Genomic DNA, 13,104 nt, shown 5'->3' on the forward strand with positions numbered 1-13,104 from the left:
GCAGCACCACATCGAAATAGGCGCTGCGAGGGAACGTCTACACGCCACAGTAGCACACATCGAAATAAGGGTGCCAGGCACAGCTGCAGACAGAGTCACAGGGTGGACTCAACAGCCAGCCGCTCCCTTAAAGGGCCCCTCCCAGACACACTTGCACTAAACAACACAAGATCCACAGAGCCGACAACGAGTTGCAGACCCTGTGCATGCAGCATGAATCCCCCGCTGCAGCAGCAGCAGCCAGAAGCCCTGGGCTAAAGGCTGCTGCCCACGGTGACCATAGAGCCCCGCACGGGCTGGAGAGACAGCATCTCTCAACCCCCCAGCTGATGGCTGCCATGGAGGACCCCACAATTTCGACGTTGCGGGATGCGGATTGTCTACACGGTCCCTACTTCGACGTTGAACGTCGAAGTAGGGCGCTATTCCGATCCCCTCATGAGGTTAGCGACTTCGACGTCTCGCCGCCTAACGTCGAAGTTAACTTCGAAATAGTGCCCGACGCGTGTAGCCGCGACGGGTGCTATTTCGAAGTTAGTGCCGCTACTTCGAAGTAGCGTGCACGTGTAGACACAGCTCCTGTCTCCTTTCTCTTCTGACAGAACAGAACACTCTGTGGAATAACTTTCGGATCCAGTGTTGGGGGTATTCCAAGCACAGATGAAAGTATTTCTCCTGCTATCAATCGGCTGAAACACTAAGTTTCTTCCAACAGTGACAAACAAGCAGTGTATATCAGTGGTCTCTCTAATTATTTCCATCCATAGACAGAATAAATTTATATGCACCAAGGCATGGGGATTGTGCACCACCAATAGAAACACATGCTTCCCACTGTAGGTAGCTGTGAGAACTCTGCTAATTAGCCGGGCAGCACCTGAATTTCTTCTGGGCAGCCGCCCAAGTGCATGGCCTCCAGGGAACACTGATGTAGATTAAACTTTTTATATGGTTGATTTAACCAGTTACAGGTATTTGGTGGACCCCCTGATTTGGGGCACTAGTGCTCCCTTTCTCCTATTCTTGTCAGCTATGGTCATCAATGTGTAATGCTTGTGACAATAAGTAAATCCAATCTCCAAGCCTGAGGATCTCGCCATTGTGATTGTTTGCTTTCAGGAAAATGACGTTTAAGGTTCAAAAACTGAATGCAAAAAAAAAAAAATCAAAGCATAAACAAACACACATAGGCCTTGTCTACACTATCCCAAAACTTCTAAATGGCCATGCAAATGGCTATTTTGACGTTTACTAATGAAGCGCTGAAATACATATTCAGCACCTCATTAGAATGCCAGCGGCCGCAGCACTTCAAAATTGCCGTGGCTCGCCACCGCATGGCTCGTCCAGACGGGGATCCTTTTTGAAAGGACCCCGGCAACTTCGAAATCCCCTTATTCTGCTGATAAGGGGATTTTGAAGTTGCCAGGGTCCTTTCGAAAAGGATCCCCCTCTGGACGAGCCGCGTGGCAGTGAGCCACAGCAATTTCGAAGTGCCGCTGCTGCTGGCATTCTAATGAGGTGCTGAATATGTATTTCAGCACTTCATTAGAAAACTTTGAAATGGCCCTTTGAACAGCCATTTTGAAGTTTTGGGATAGTGTAGACGTAGCCATAATGTGATACAAACATATAACTTAATGGCATGAAACTTCAAAAATGTAGATGAGTCTGTGGCTACAAATACACAAATCTGTGATTTTCATAGGTCATAGAATCATAGAATCCGAGGGCTGGAAGGGATCTCAGCAGGTTATCAAGTCCAGCCCCCTGCCTAAAGCAGGATCAATCCTAACTAAATCATCCCAGCCAGGACTATATCAAGCCGTGACTTAAATGTCAATGTGAGTCCGTGGTTTTCCTTATCGATGTTGAACCTCTAAAAAGTGGGACTCTCTGGTCTGGCAATCCAGCAGGGCCATGAATGTTCCTGGATCAGAGAGCCATGGCAGGCAGGTAGTCTGACACTAGGAGGACCTACAGCAAAGAGCCCTGATGAGGCCAGCAACAGCGGGGACAGCAGCCTGGTCCGGGCTGGTGGATGGGAGCCTGGTCAGAGCAGGCAGCTTGGGTGGGGTGGGGGCTGACAGAGGGAGCCTGGATGGGGCTAGCAGCCCAAGAAGGGCTGGTGGAAGTGCGGCTGGCTGAGGGGCAGGTGGCCAGCGGCTGAGAGCCTGGCTGGTGCTGGTGGTAGAAAGGCCAGCAGCCCAACCAGGAATGGTGGCCAGCAGCCCAAGCGGGGCTGCAGACCTGAGTGGGGCAGCAGCAGTGGGTCAGCAGCTCTGCTGGCCAGGGCTGGAAGTGGAGCTAGTCCAGGGGACCAATTGTCAGGGGTCGCCGGCAGCTTGAGATGGAAGTGGAATCAGGCTGGGGGGAGTTGGAGGGTGAAACTGACTTACAGTGATTCGGCAAACTGGACTGGTCAGGTCCTGAAGGTGCTGGACCGGGGAGGTACACCCTGCAAAATCTCATCTTGTAGTGGGATATAGTAATGTTAAGGAATTTGATTTGAATTAACTTCTTATCTTGTCAAACAGTGAACAATAGGTCCCTTTGGCTTATACATGTGGGGATGGGCTGGATGTTCTAAATGGAGAGGGGAAGGAGGAAGAGGAAGGAAAAGTAAACAAAATAAAAAGTAAGGAAAATTGCCTGCACCCGCTTACCTAGTCTCCCTCCCTCTTCATCAGTGGGTTCATCTGAGTTCACTTGGCAGGTCTGGCTAAAGTTCTTTGTGGTTTGAAACATGGCTGGCGCGTGTCATGGGCATGGGAAGACTACCCTCCCAAACAGCCTGAAGTTTCTATGTCTATGCTCTACTTTCAGGCTCCTACCTGCTCGTTGTTCCCTTTCTGTTGGGAGCTGGCCAGGCTGGGGGCCAGTGTACAAGATCCCAAATGCTGGGGATGTACCCTGCCACTCATCCTCATTGCACTGTTTGGACAGCATCCTCCATGCAATCTACTAATGCGTATCATAGTTACTCAGGTTCCATATCTGTGCTTGCCTAGCTTCTTTTCTCCACAAGTCTGGGAAAGCCAGTTCTTCCTGTATGCTCCTGGCAAGAGTTTGTCTGTTATCTCTATGTGCGGGTGTGTAGAGTCTTTGTTGAGTGGACACAATGACAAAGGTGAGAGTCTACATGCGTTTGCCAAAATAGGCAACAAGAAAAGTTTATTAAAGGTTTTTATGAAGGGTTGTGGGGAAGTCTTCTGGTATATGCAACTTGTCAACTGTGGAGTTTTAAATTATGAGCAGAGTGGTCAGTGTCAGGGGGACTGGGACATTGTGGGATAGTGACTGGTGGACTGTTCAGGTTGACTCTGATCGTGTAGTATCTACACTTACTTATCTACATCCTCCAAAGTTGGTTGAAAAAGGCAGTTTACTGTTTGAGGAAGTGGTTTTACTCTATGACCATAATGGGATATTTATAAAATTTGAATGTTTATACATGCATCAGTAGATTAATGCAAGGCAATCTACGTCGACTTAACTTTGGCGTGTAGACCATGCAAAATGTTCCCCTTTTTTCTGGGCATTAAATATGGACCATAGTCTGTTGACTGGCTCAGGAAGTAGGGCAGGCATTGAAATTCATCCAGTTTAGGTCCATTTTTCAATTGTTTCCATGAAACAGCGTCTGTAGACCTGCATTACCCTACAATTGTTGAAACCACCAGCAATTTTAAATCTTCACTTTGACATCACTAATGATTGTATCCTCCAGCTGTCTTCATGAAACCAGTATTACCTACTCCAAACATACCAAAACCATGAAGTAACACTTTACAGTATCATGGGGTTAATTTAAAAATCGTGAGTATTTTTTAACAAAATGAATGTTGAGGTCTTTTTATTCTACTTATGGTTTGTGATCCTTTGTGAGCATTTTTAAGGTTTTTTTCCTAACTACAAAAGTTAGAAACTTATTTAAAAAAAAGCAGAGATTCTCCCATAATCAGCTGTCTCCAAGAGCCTGAGCTATAAGCAAAGCATCAAGATGTCTGATAAAACAAAGACAGTTTGCATTACTGTGAAACCAAACACGCTATTTAGTTTGTTCCAATTTAGGCCTCCATCCTGCAACATATGACATTGCAGGACTGTTGTAGACAAGAGGAGTCCCAATGACTTCAATGGGATCATTGATCTCATTGACCATTAAAAGCTAATGACTCATGTGTATTGTATAACGTGCACTAATCCACCCGCATATTGTACAATAATGATATTAGGTCTTAAATTGTATGGTCATCTTAATACCAAATAAAGGATTTTGTTATCAGCTTTGCCATTTGTATAAAAAAGTATGAACCATTGTGTGCAATCTTTAATTGCTTCTGGGGCTAGGTCATATTATAGATGTGTAGTACCCAGAGCTACTGAGACCTCATCTGGGGTGAGTGAAGTCTCTGCTCTCCAGCCTAGCCTGAGAGCCGCCTAGCCTTTAGCTGCTGTGGAGGGCTTTAGACCCTATGCTTACAGGTTCTATTCCTGGGGCCAGCAACCCAGGTCTGTCAGTGTTACAAGCGGGAAGAACTACTGGAAGGTCTCAGAAGCTTGGGATGTGCTTTGTCAGCCCGGGGAAGCATGTAGTACCCAGAGGTACTGAGACCTCATCTGAGGTGAGTGAAGTCTCTCTCTACAACCTTGGCTGAGAGTCAGCTGGCCTTTAGCTCATGCAGTGGAGTACAGGGCTTTAGACCCTACGCTCACAGGTTCTGTCTGTCAGGGTTACAGATGCTTGAAGGTTTTGCTATTTTGTTCATCAGGTGTCTTAATAGTGGCTGGTATCTATGACCAACTGCACCAGCTCTGATGATAATTTTATTGTGTGCAATAACTTGTCTACCCTTTCCTTGTTGGTTTCAGGGCATAAGCTAACTGCTATCATCTTAAGACAAGATAACCAGCGGGAAGTCCTGTGGCACCTTATAGACTAGCATACATTGGAGCATAAGCTTTTGTGGGCAAAGACCCACTCTATCGGTTGCATCAGTATGCATTCCCCAGGAATGAATGAGATGTACCACCAAGTCTGGACAGTCTCTTCCTGCCAGAAGAGAAGCCCGGCCTCATGGCTGGAGCTTTGGAAATCCACTTCAAGTCCCTGTGCCTCAAATCTGGCAAGTTTCTTTTCTCAGGCTCAGCCTGGTGGCAGCAGGGCAGAGGAGTCGCTCCCCACACAAGCTGCCATACTTTGAGGGGACCAGAGACTGTCCCTACAAGGAGCCGGCCTCCAGTCAGCAGGGCTGGGAAACGAATGGGGCGTGGCAGATGGGCCCAGCAGTGAGCCAGAAAACCCCCTTCCTTATCCTACCGCTCTGGGTGGGAAGAGTGTGGCTCAGACAGGCAGGCAGTGCGGGGCATGGCAGGCGCGCCACTGCTACCGAGCATGCGCAGAGCGCACGGGCATGCTCAGTGACAACAAGGGAGCCCAATCTGATGGGGAGCAAAGCCTGGCACTCGGCAACGTTCGGCGGTTTCCGTGGGGGCCCGGCCGCCATTTTCTCGTTGCCTGTCTCCCTTCGCTGCCTGCGCGGCTCCCTGCCCTGCTTGCCAGCGCTTTGTTTTGGTCGGCGATGGACGGGTGAGTAACGGGACGGAGGGGCGAGCGGCCACTGTCGCGCGTTTGTTGTCTTCCCGGCGGGGGCCGGGCAGAGCGGGGCTCGCTCCCCACGCCGGCGGTGTCTGGGGGGGAGCTAGGTGCCCAGCACGCCCCCCGGAATAGCGGGAATCCGCGCCTGGGACCGCCCTGTGGGGCAGCTGGAGGCCGACTGGGGCCCAGTGAGCGGGGCGAGCCTCTGTATAACGCGGGCTCTGCTGCCAGGCGGGAGGGGAGGGCCCTTCTCTGACTCGCCACTGCTGTGTGAGCCCTCGGCGCTCTGCTGGGGGTGTGCCCCATTCTGCCCCCTCCTCATTTGTGGGGCTAGGGGAAGGGGCTGAACCAGAGCTGGCTTGCTGGGGAGCTGGGCCGGGGAGCAGCAGCAGGAGGCACATGTCAACCTCTTTTGTTTCCAATAGCCGCTTAATAGCCCCCGGCCTTTTGTATTTCAGGTATAAAGATGCCTTTGTGTACAGCGGAGGCAGGCAGGAAAAGCTCAAGTAGGGATGGATTTGCAGGCGTCAGCCATATGGGACAGCCCGGGCCTTCAGTCGTGGCAGGGAGCTGGGATGGGTAGTTGCATACAAGGCCCTCCTTTCTTTGGGGCTGGGAAACGCCGCTACTGTTTATAGTCAGCCCAAACACTTGTACTGCATCCTGCTGGCCCCAGAATGCATTGAACCTGCCTCCTCCTTCTGAGACCAATTAAACAATCTTGTGAATGCATGTGTAAGATAACCTCTTGGTAACATGGTGTTTAAGTCTGTTTCCGGCTGCCTATCAGCAGAATGTTGGAGTTGTAAACCCAGTCTAAAAAGTCACTCCTTTGTGCTACCTGCAGAACTGGCACTCTGTACTTGTCACATTTGGTTTTTAACACTTGTGGCATTTTGTTTAAACTTGGGTATCTTGGCTGTATTCTGTTTTGGGTTGTTATGTACGGTCTACCCAGGACTACATCCTGCAAATGGAGTTGCATAAAAAGTGTCTGTGCTGTTGTTCCACATGGGTGTAGGTGCCATTTGTAGGATCCTGCCTCCAATGTGCTTCTCATTTTCAGTTCAGAAGTAGTATTAATCATGTTGTGTCTTGAAATGTTCTGTAAGGATTGCTAAAGAATGAACAAAAAGATTCTTAGGTATACCTGTCCTTAAATCCTTCCACTCTCATCCTCTACATTATTCTACAATGTGCAGTGGTCACCTCATCAGACTCTTTCTGGCATTTGTCCAGATGAGGGAGAGGCTGGATGGGATAGATTTTCAGACAGTGGGACCTCTTCCCACTCTCACTTCTTAAGGCCTGTGTATAGATAGAGCTCCTCATCACTGACATCATGGATATCCTTTGTAGCTGTGGGTACTCTTGGAGAGTCTCTGTTCAGTGTTTCTTCTTGATATCTTTTATTTTGGATCTTTGATCCCACTCTGTTTTTGTTTTGTTTTTTGTTGATCTGTCTCTTCTCTCTTTAGTGAGTGGTCATTGCTATTTTAATGGGCAGGGCCACCAAAGTTTCAAAATATTAAAATTAATTAAAACACATGAGAAGAATTCAGTTTTGTTGGGGAAGTCATACTTATTTTGAGGGTCAATCTGTGGATTGAAAAGTACAACATGTTTATTACTATTAAATAAGGTGTCTTTTTTTTTCTTTACAGCATTGTCGCTGATGTTGCAGTTGGCGTGAAGGTAGGATGTGAATCTAACTGATGATACACTGGCAACCTATTAGTATGATATGTTAATTTGTGGAGTAGAAGTGAGCTGCAAGATTTTAATAAATGATTGTCAGATGACATTTTATCATGAAGAAATGCTTTAAGAAACAACTTGAGGTTGAAGTCTGACTGGAAAAAGAGAGAATTTGTTAACAAGATCAGTTATGTGGATGGTAGAGTAATACAGTGATAAAAATTAATGTAGTTATATAAATGTATTTAAACTTGTGCACTTTGTATACTTTATAAACTTTATTCAAATAAACAAAAATAATTCCAGTAGATGTATCCCTCAGAGAGAATGCTTGTGCAACAGTGTATGTTCATTGCTATGTGGTGACCTTAAAAGCTGATTTCCCCACCTCCATCTGAAAACAGCTTCGGTAAGAATTGGACACATGTAATGGAAGCAGAACATGGGAATGACGTTTTGTCCCGCATGTCTTAGAGCAGAAATTTGCAGTATTTTTTATTCACCCCTTTTCATCACCCTTCATTTCCACATTTGCGTGCGTCTTAAAACTGGAGAATTTATAGTTAGTTTCAATTAGCTGTCTGATTCTTCTTGAAGTGACTTGCATTCAGAAATCAGATCAATACTTGGTGTCAAAAATATAGTTAATGTGAAGGGAACAATGGTACAGGGCTATCCTTGAGCTATACAGACAAGTATGTTGCCACAAGTGCACAATTTATGAACAGATGAGAGTTTTCTAGTGTGTGTATTACTTGTTGAAGAGCATATTTGGGATTATGGAAATGAACACAGCAAAATTCTTTCAGTATGAAATAGACTCTTGAAAGTGGCACTCCATAAAATAAAGTTCCAGCTGCACTAGAAACAACTAAATTTCACAATTTCAACACCTTAAGCCCTTTTAATATCATTCTTAAGATCTCTGAGTTATGTGTAATGAAATAATTCCTGTTAAATTGTGTTTTGTTTGAAATGTGCGGAATCTTTTAGAGAACTTTTGTTTTATGTCCTGGAAGGCAACATGTTCCTTCATTCTTAAACCATCACTTTCTAAATTCTCCATGTTGATAAGTGCAACTGTTAATGTAACAAGTTCAAAGCAAACTGAGGCCGCTTATCAAAAGTTTATTTTAAAATAAACGTGAAATTCCCTGATAATCATCTTTTTATGAAATTTAAACATTTCAGTGGGGACATTTATTTCTTCGTCGTGGAAGATGTTGCATCAACAGGCTGAGTAAGGTTGACCAAATACAATAGTCATAAAAGGAAGAGTTTAGAGAACAAGCCTCAGATATTAGGTAAAGTAGTATATAAACAGGTAAATACTCATAGGCACTTGATAGTGTTAAAGAGGTACACACCTCATCATGTTTTTCTTGAAGATAGGCTATGTGATATGTGTTTTTTAAAGAGGAAAAAACATTTATTTGAACTGACAGGGAAAAGGCAGAGTAAGACCTAGTTTTTGAAGAAATCAGTTACAAGCTAGTTATCCTAACTTCAGTACTAAGCAGACTGACTGAAGCTATAGTAAAGAACAGAATTATAAGAATCATAGGTGAACAGGATTTATTGAGGAAGAGTTGGTAAGGCTTTGGTAAAGGAAAATCATGCCTCAATGGTATATTATTTGAAGGGATCAGTAAGCATGTGGACAAAGATGAACCAATTGGTATAGTATGCTTGGACTTCCAAAGGCTCTTCAACAAACTAAGCAATCATGGGATACAAGGCTGAAAGATAGGAAACAAAGGATAGGAATAAAAAATCAATTTTCAGAATAGAGAGCAGTACTAGAGATGTACTGGAACCTGTTCTGGTCAAGATGTTTATAATTGATCTGGGAAAAAAGGTGTAAACTGTGAGATTCCAAAGTTTGCAGATATAAAATTACCAAAATATTCAAGTCTAAAGCAATTAGGAAGTGTTAAAGGGATTTCACAAAAAGGAGAGTTTGGGCATTGGAATGACCAATGAAGTTCAATGCAAAGTCAAGCGCATTGGAAAACATAATCTCAACTATACATACAAAAAGATGTGGGGGGAGTCTAAAATTAGCTGTTACCGCTCAAGGGAAGAGCTCTTGGAATCATTGTGGTTATTTCTCTTCAAGGATATCTACTAACTGTGGAGTGACAGTCAAAAAGATAATGACTTTATGAACCATTATGAAAGGAATAGATAAGACAGGAAATATAATGCCACTATATAAATACATGGTATGTCCACAGATAACATGTACAGTTCTGGTTTTCCTATCTCACAAAAAAAAAAAATCCAATGGGGTGTGTAACAGCATCTACATGAGAGATTGGAAACGTTAATATGGTTAGTTTCTAAAAAAAAGAGGTAGTTAAGGTCTATAAAATCATGAATAACGTAGAGAAGGTGAATAAGGAAGTGTTATATACCACTTCACATAACACAAGAACCAGGGGTCACCAGCATAGACACAGACTGGCTAACCTAGTGAGGAGGGCTTTAAACTAGGTTCGACGGGGGCAGGGGAGCAAAGCCCACAGGTAAGTGGAGAACATGGAAACCTGGGTGATGGGTCAGAAATGGGAGGCAACATGGGCAACAATGTCAGAGTACAAAGAGGGTCAGGGCAAAACAGGGAGGCAAGATCAAATCATTGTCTTAGATGCCTATATACAAATGCAAGGAGTATGGGTAATAAGCAGGAAGAACTGGAAGTGCTAATGAATAAATATAACTAAGACATCGTTGGCATCACAGAAACTTGGTGGGATAATACACATGATTGGAATGTTGGTATTGAAGGGTGCAGCCTGCTTAGGAAGGATAGACAGGGAAGAAAGGGGGGAGGTGTTGCCTTATATATTAAAAACGTACACACTTGGACTGAGTTGGAGATGGACGTGTTGAGAGTCTCTGGGTTAGACTAAGAGGGGTAAAAATCTAGGGTGATGTCCTGCTAGGCATCTACTGCAGGTCACCTACCCAGGTGGAAGAGGTGGATGAGGCTTTTTTTAAACAACTAACAAAGTCAAGCAGGGCCCCAGATTTGGTGGTGATGGGGGTCTTCAACTATCCAGATATATGTTGGGAAACTAATAAGCAGGGCACAGACTATCCAGTAAGTTCTTGGATTGTATTGGAGACAATTTTTTATTCCAAAAGGTTGAAAAAGCTACCGGGGGGAAGCTGTCTTAGATTTTATTTTAACAAATAGGGAGAAATTGGTAGAGAACTTGAAGGTGGAAGGCAGCTTGGGTGAAAGTGATCATGAAATCATAGAGTTCACAATCCTGAGGAAGGGTAGAAAATGGATTTCAGGAGGGCAGATTTTGGTAAACTCAGAGAGCTGGTAGGTAAAGTCCCATGGGAAGCAAAACTGAGGGGAAAAACAGCTGAGGAGAGCTGGCAGTTTTTCAAAGGGATATTAGTAAGGGCCCAAAAGCAAGCTATCCCTCTGTATAGGAAAGATAGAAAATATGGCAAAAGACCGCCTTGGCTTAACCAGGAGATCTTGCATGATCTCAAAATAAAAAAGGAATTGTATGAAAAATGGAAACAAGGAAAAATTACAAAGGATGAATATAGGCAAACACCACAAGAATGCAGGAGAAAGATTAGAAAGGCTAAGGCACAAAATGAGCTCAAACTAGCTACAGGCATAAAGGGAAACAAGAAGGCTTTTTATAAATACATTTGAAACAAGAGGAAGACCAGGGCCAGGGTAGAGCCATTGCTCAGTGAGGAGGGAGAAACAGTAACAGGGAACTTGGAAATGGCAGAGATGCTTAATGACTTCTTTGTTTGGGTCTTCACTGAGAAGTCTGAAGGAATGCCCAAGATAGTGAGTGCTAGTGGGAAAGGGGTAGGGTTAGAAATTGAAATAAAAAAAGAAGAAGCTAAAAATCACTTAGGAAAATTAGATGTCTGCAAGTCACCAGGGCCTGATGAAATGCATCCTAGAATACTCAAGGAGCTGATAGAGGAGGGAGTTGAGCCTTTATCTATCATCTTTGGAAAATCATGGGAGACAGGAGAGATTCCAGAAGACTGGAAAAGAGCAAATATAGTGCCCATCTGTAAAAAGGGAAATAAGAATAACCCAGGAAACTACAGGCCAGTCAGCTTAACTTCAGTGCCAGGAAAGATAATGGAGCAGGTAATTAAAGAAATCATCTGCAAGCACTTGGAAGGTGGTAAGGTGATAGGAAACAGCCAGCATGGGTTAGTAAAGAATAAATCTTGTCAAACTAATCTGATAGCTTTCTTTGATAGGATAACGAGCCTTGTGGATAGGGGAGAAGTGGTAGATGTGGTATAGTAGATTTTAGTAAAGCATTTGATATGGTCTGTCATGATATTCTTAGCAAAAAACTAGGCAAATACAATTTAGATGAGGCTACTGTAGGGTGGGTGCGTAACTGGATGGATAACTGTACCCAGAGAGTAGTTCTTAATGGTTCTCAGTCCTGCTGGAAAAGTATAACAAGTGGGGTTCCGCAGGGGTCTGTGTTAGGACCGGTTCTCTTCAATATCTCCATCAGTGATTTAGATATTGGCATAGAAAGTACGCTGATTAAGTTTGCAGATGATACCAAGGTGGGAGGGGTTGCAACTGCTTTGGAGGATAGGGTCATAATTCAAAAGGATCTGGATAAACTGGAGAAATGGTCTGAGGTAAACAGGATGAAGTTTAATAAGGACAAATGCAAAGTGCTCCACTTGGGAAGGAACAATCAGTTTCACACATACAGAAAGGGGAGAGACTGTCTAGGAGCAACTACAGCAGAAAGGGATCTAGGGATTATAGTGGACCACAAGCTAAATATGAGACAACAGTGTGATGCTGTTGCAAAAAAAAAAGCAAACATGATTCTGGGATGCATTTACAGGTGTGTTGTGAACAAGACACGAAAAGTCATTCTTCCGCTCTACTCTGCGCTGGTTAGGCCTCAGCTGGAGTATTGTGTCCAGTTCTGGCCACCGCAGTTCAAAAAAGATGTGGAGAAACTAGAGAGGGTCCAGAAAAGAGCAACAAGAATGATTAAAGGTCTAGAGAATGCAACCTATGAAAAAAGGTTGAAAGAATTGGGCCTGTTTAGTTTGGAAAAGAGAAGATTGAGGGGAAACATGATAGCGGTTTTCAGGTATCTAAAAGGGAGTCATAAGGAGGAAGGAGAGAACTTGTTCTTCTTGGCCTCTGAGGATAGAACAAGAGGCAACAGGCTTAAACTGCAGCAAGGGAGGTTTAGGTTGGACATTAGGAAAAAGTTCCGAACTGTCAGGGCAGTCAAACAGTGGAATAAATTGCCAAGGGAGGTTGTAGACTCTCCATAGCTGGAAATATTTAAGAACAGGTTAGATAGATGTCTGTCGGGGATAGTTTAGATAATACTTGGTCCTGCCATTGGGGCTGGGGGCTGGACTCGATGGCCTCTCGAGGTCCCTTCCAGTCCTAGTGTTCTGTGATTCTATGATTTAATTTCTTGTTTAAAAATAACTTACAATGAAATACACAAACGTGTTACACCTACAGTTATAGCCTCAAAAATGAATAAATGGTACTAATCTGTCTAACCTATCTACCAGTTTTGGATTTTCAGTTTCTGCTTTTCAGTATACTACAGTAATATATGCAAAGAAAGACCAGGCTGGATAGCACTGTTTTAGTTCTGTGCTTGTGTGGTAGTGGACCTGGGCCACACAAGGCAGAAAAGTTAGTTAAGACATTGACTTAAAGACAAATAGACAATCTATTGGAAAGGTCAGAGGCAGCATAGAAAGTAACGGTGGAGTGGAGTGGACTGGAAAGAAAAAGA

At 44.2% G+C, this 13,104-nt stretch overlaps 1 protein-coding gene across 5 annotated transcripts in view; it reads left to right on the forward strand.

Moving 5' to 3' along the window:
• Nucleotides 1-5,425: 5,425 nt before the first annotated feature.
• The window catches only part of PTBP2 (polypyrimidine tract binding protein 2), a 90,288-nt gene continuing 82,609 nt past the window's right edge, over nt 5,426-13,104 (forward strand). For 3 of the 5 annotated variants that reach the window (XM_075002612.1, XM_075002613.1, XM_075002614.1), the window contains exons 1-2: nt 5,461-5,593; nt 7,267-7,297. In XM_075002612.1, coding sequence (XP_074858713.1) covers nt 5,586-5,593; nt 7,267-7,297 — 39 coding nt within the window. In that variant the 5' untranslated portion in view covers nt 5,461-5,585. Of the gene's footprint in view, nt 5,594-7,266; nt 7,298-13,104 lie in introns of all 5 variants that reach the window. The other 2 variants (XM_075002611.1, XM_075002615.1) reach the window with 2 other exon arrangements.

This window comes from Carettochelys insculpta, chromosome 9, assembly GCF_033958435.1.
Source record: "Carettochelys insculpta isolate YL-2023 chromosome 9, ASM3395843v1, whole genome shotgun sequence".
NCBI classification, from domain to species: domain Eukaryota; kingdom Metazoa; phylum Chordata; order Testudines; family Carettochelyidae; genus Carettochelys; species Carettochelys insculpta.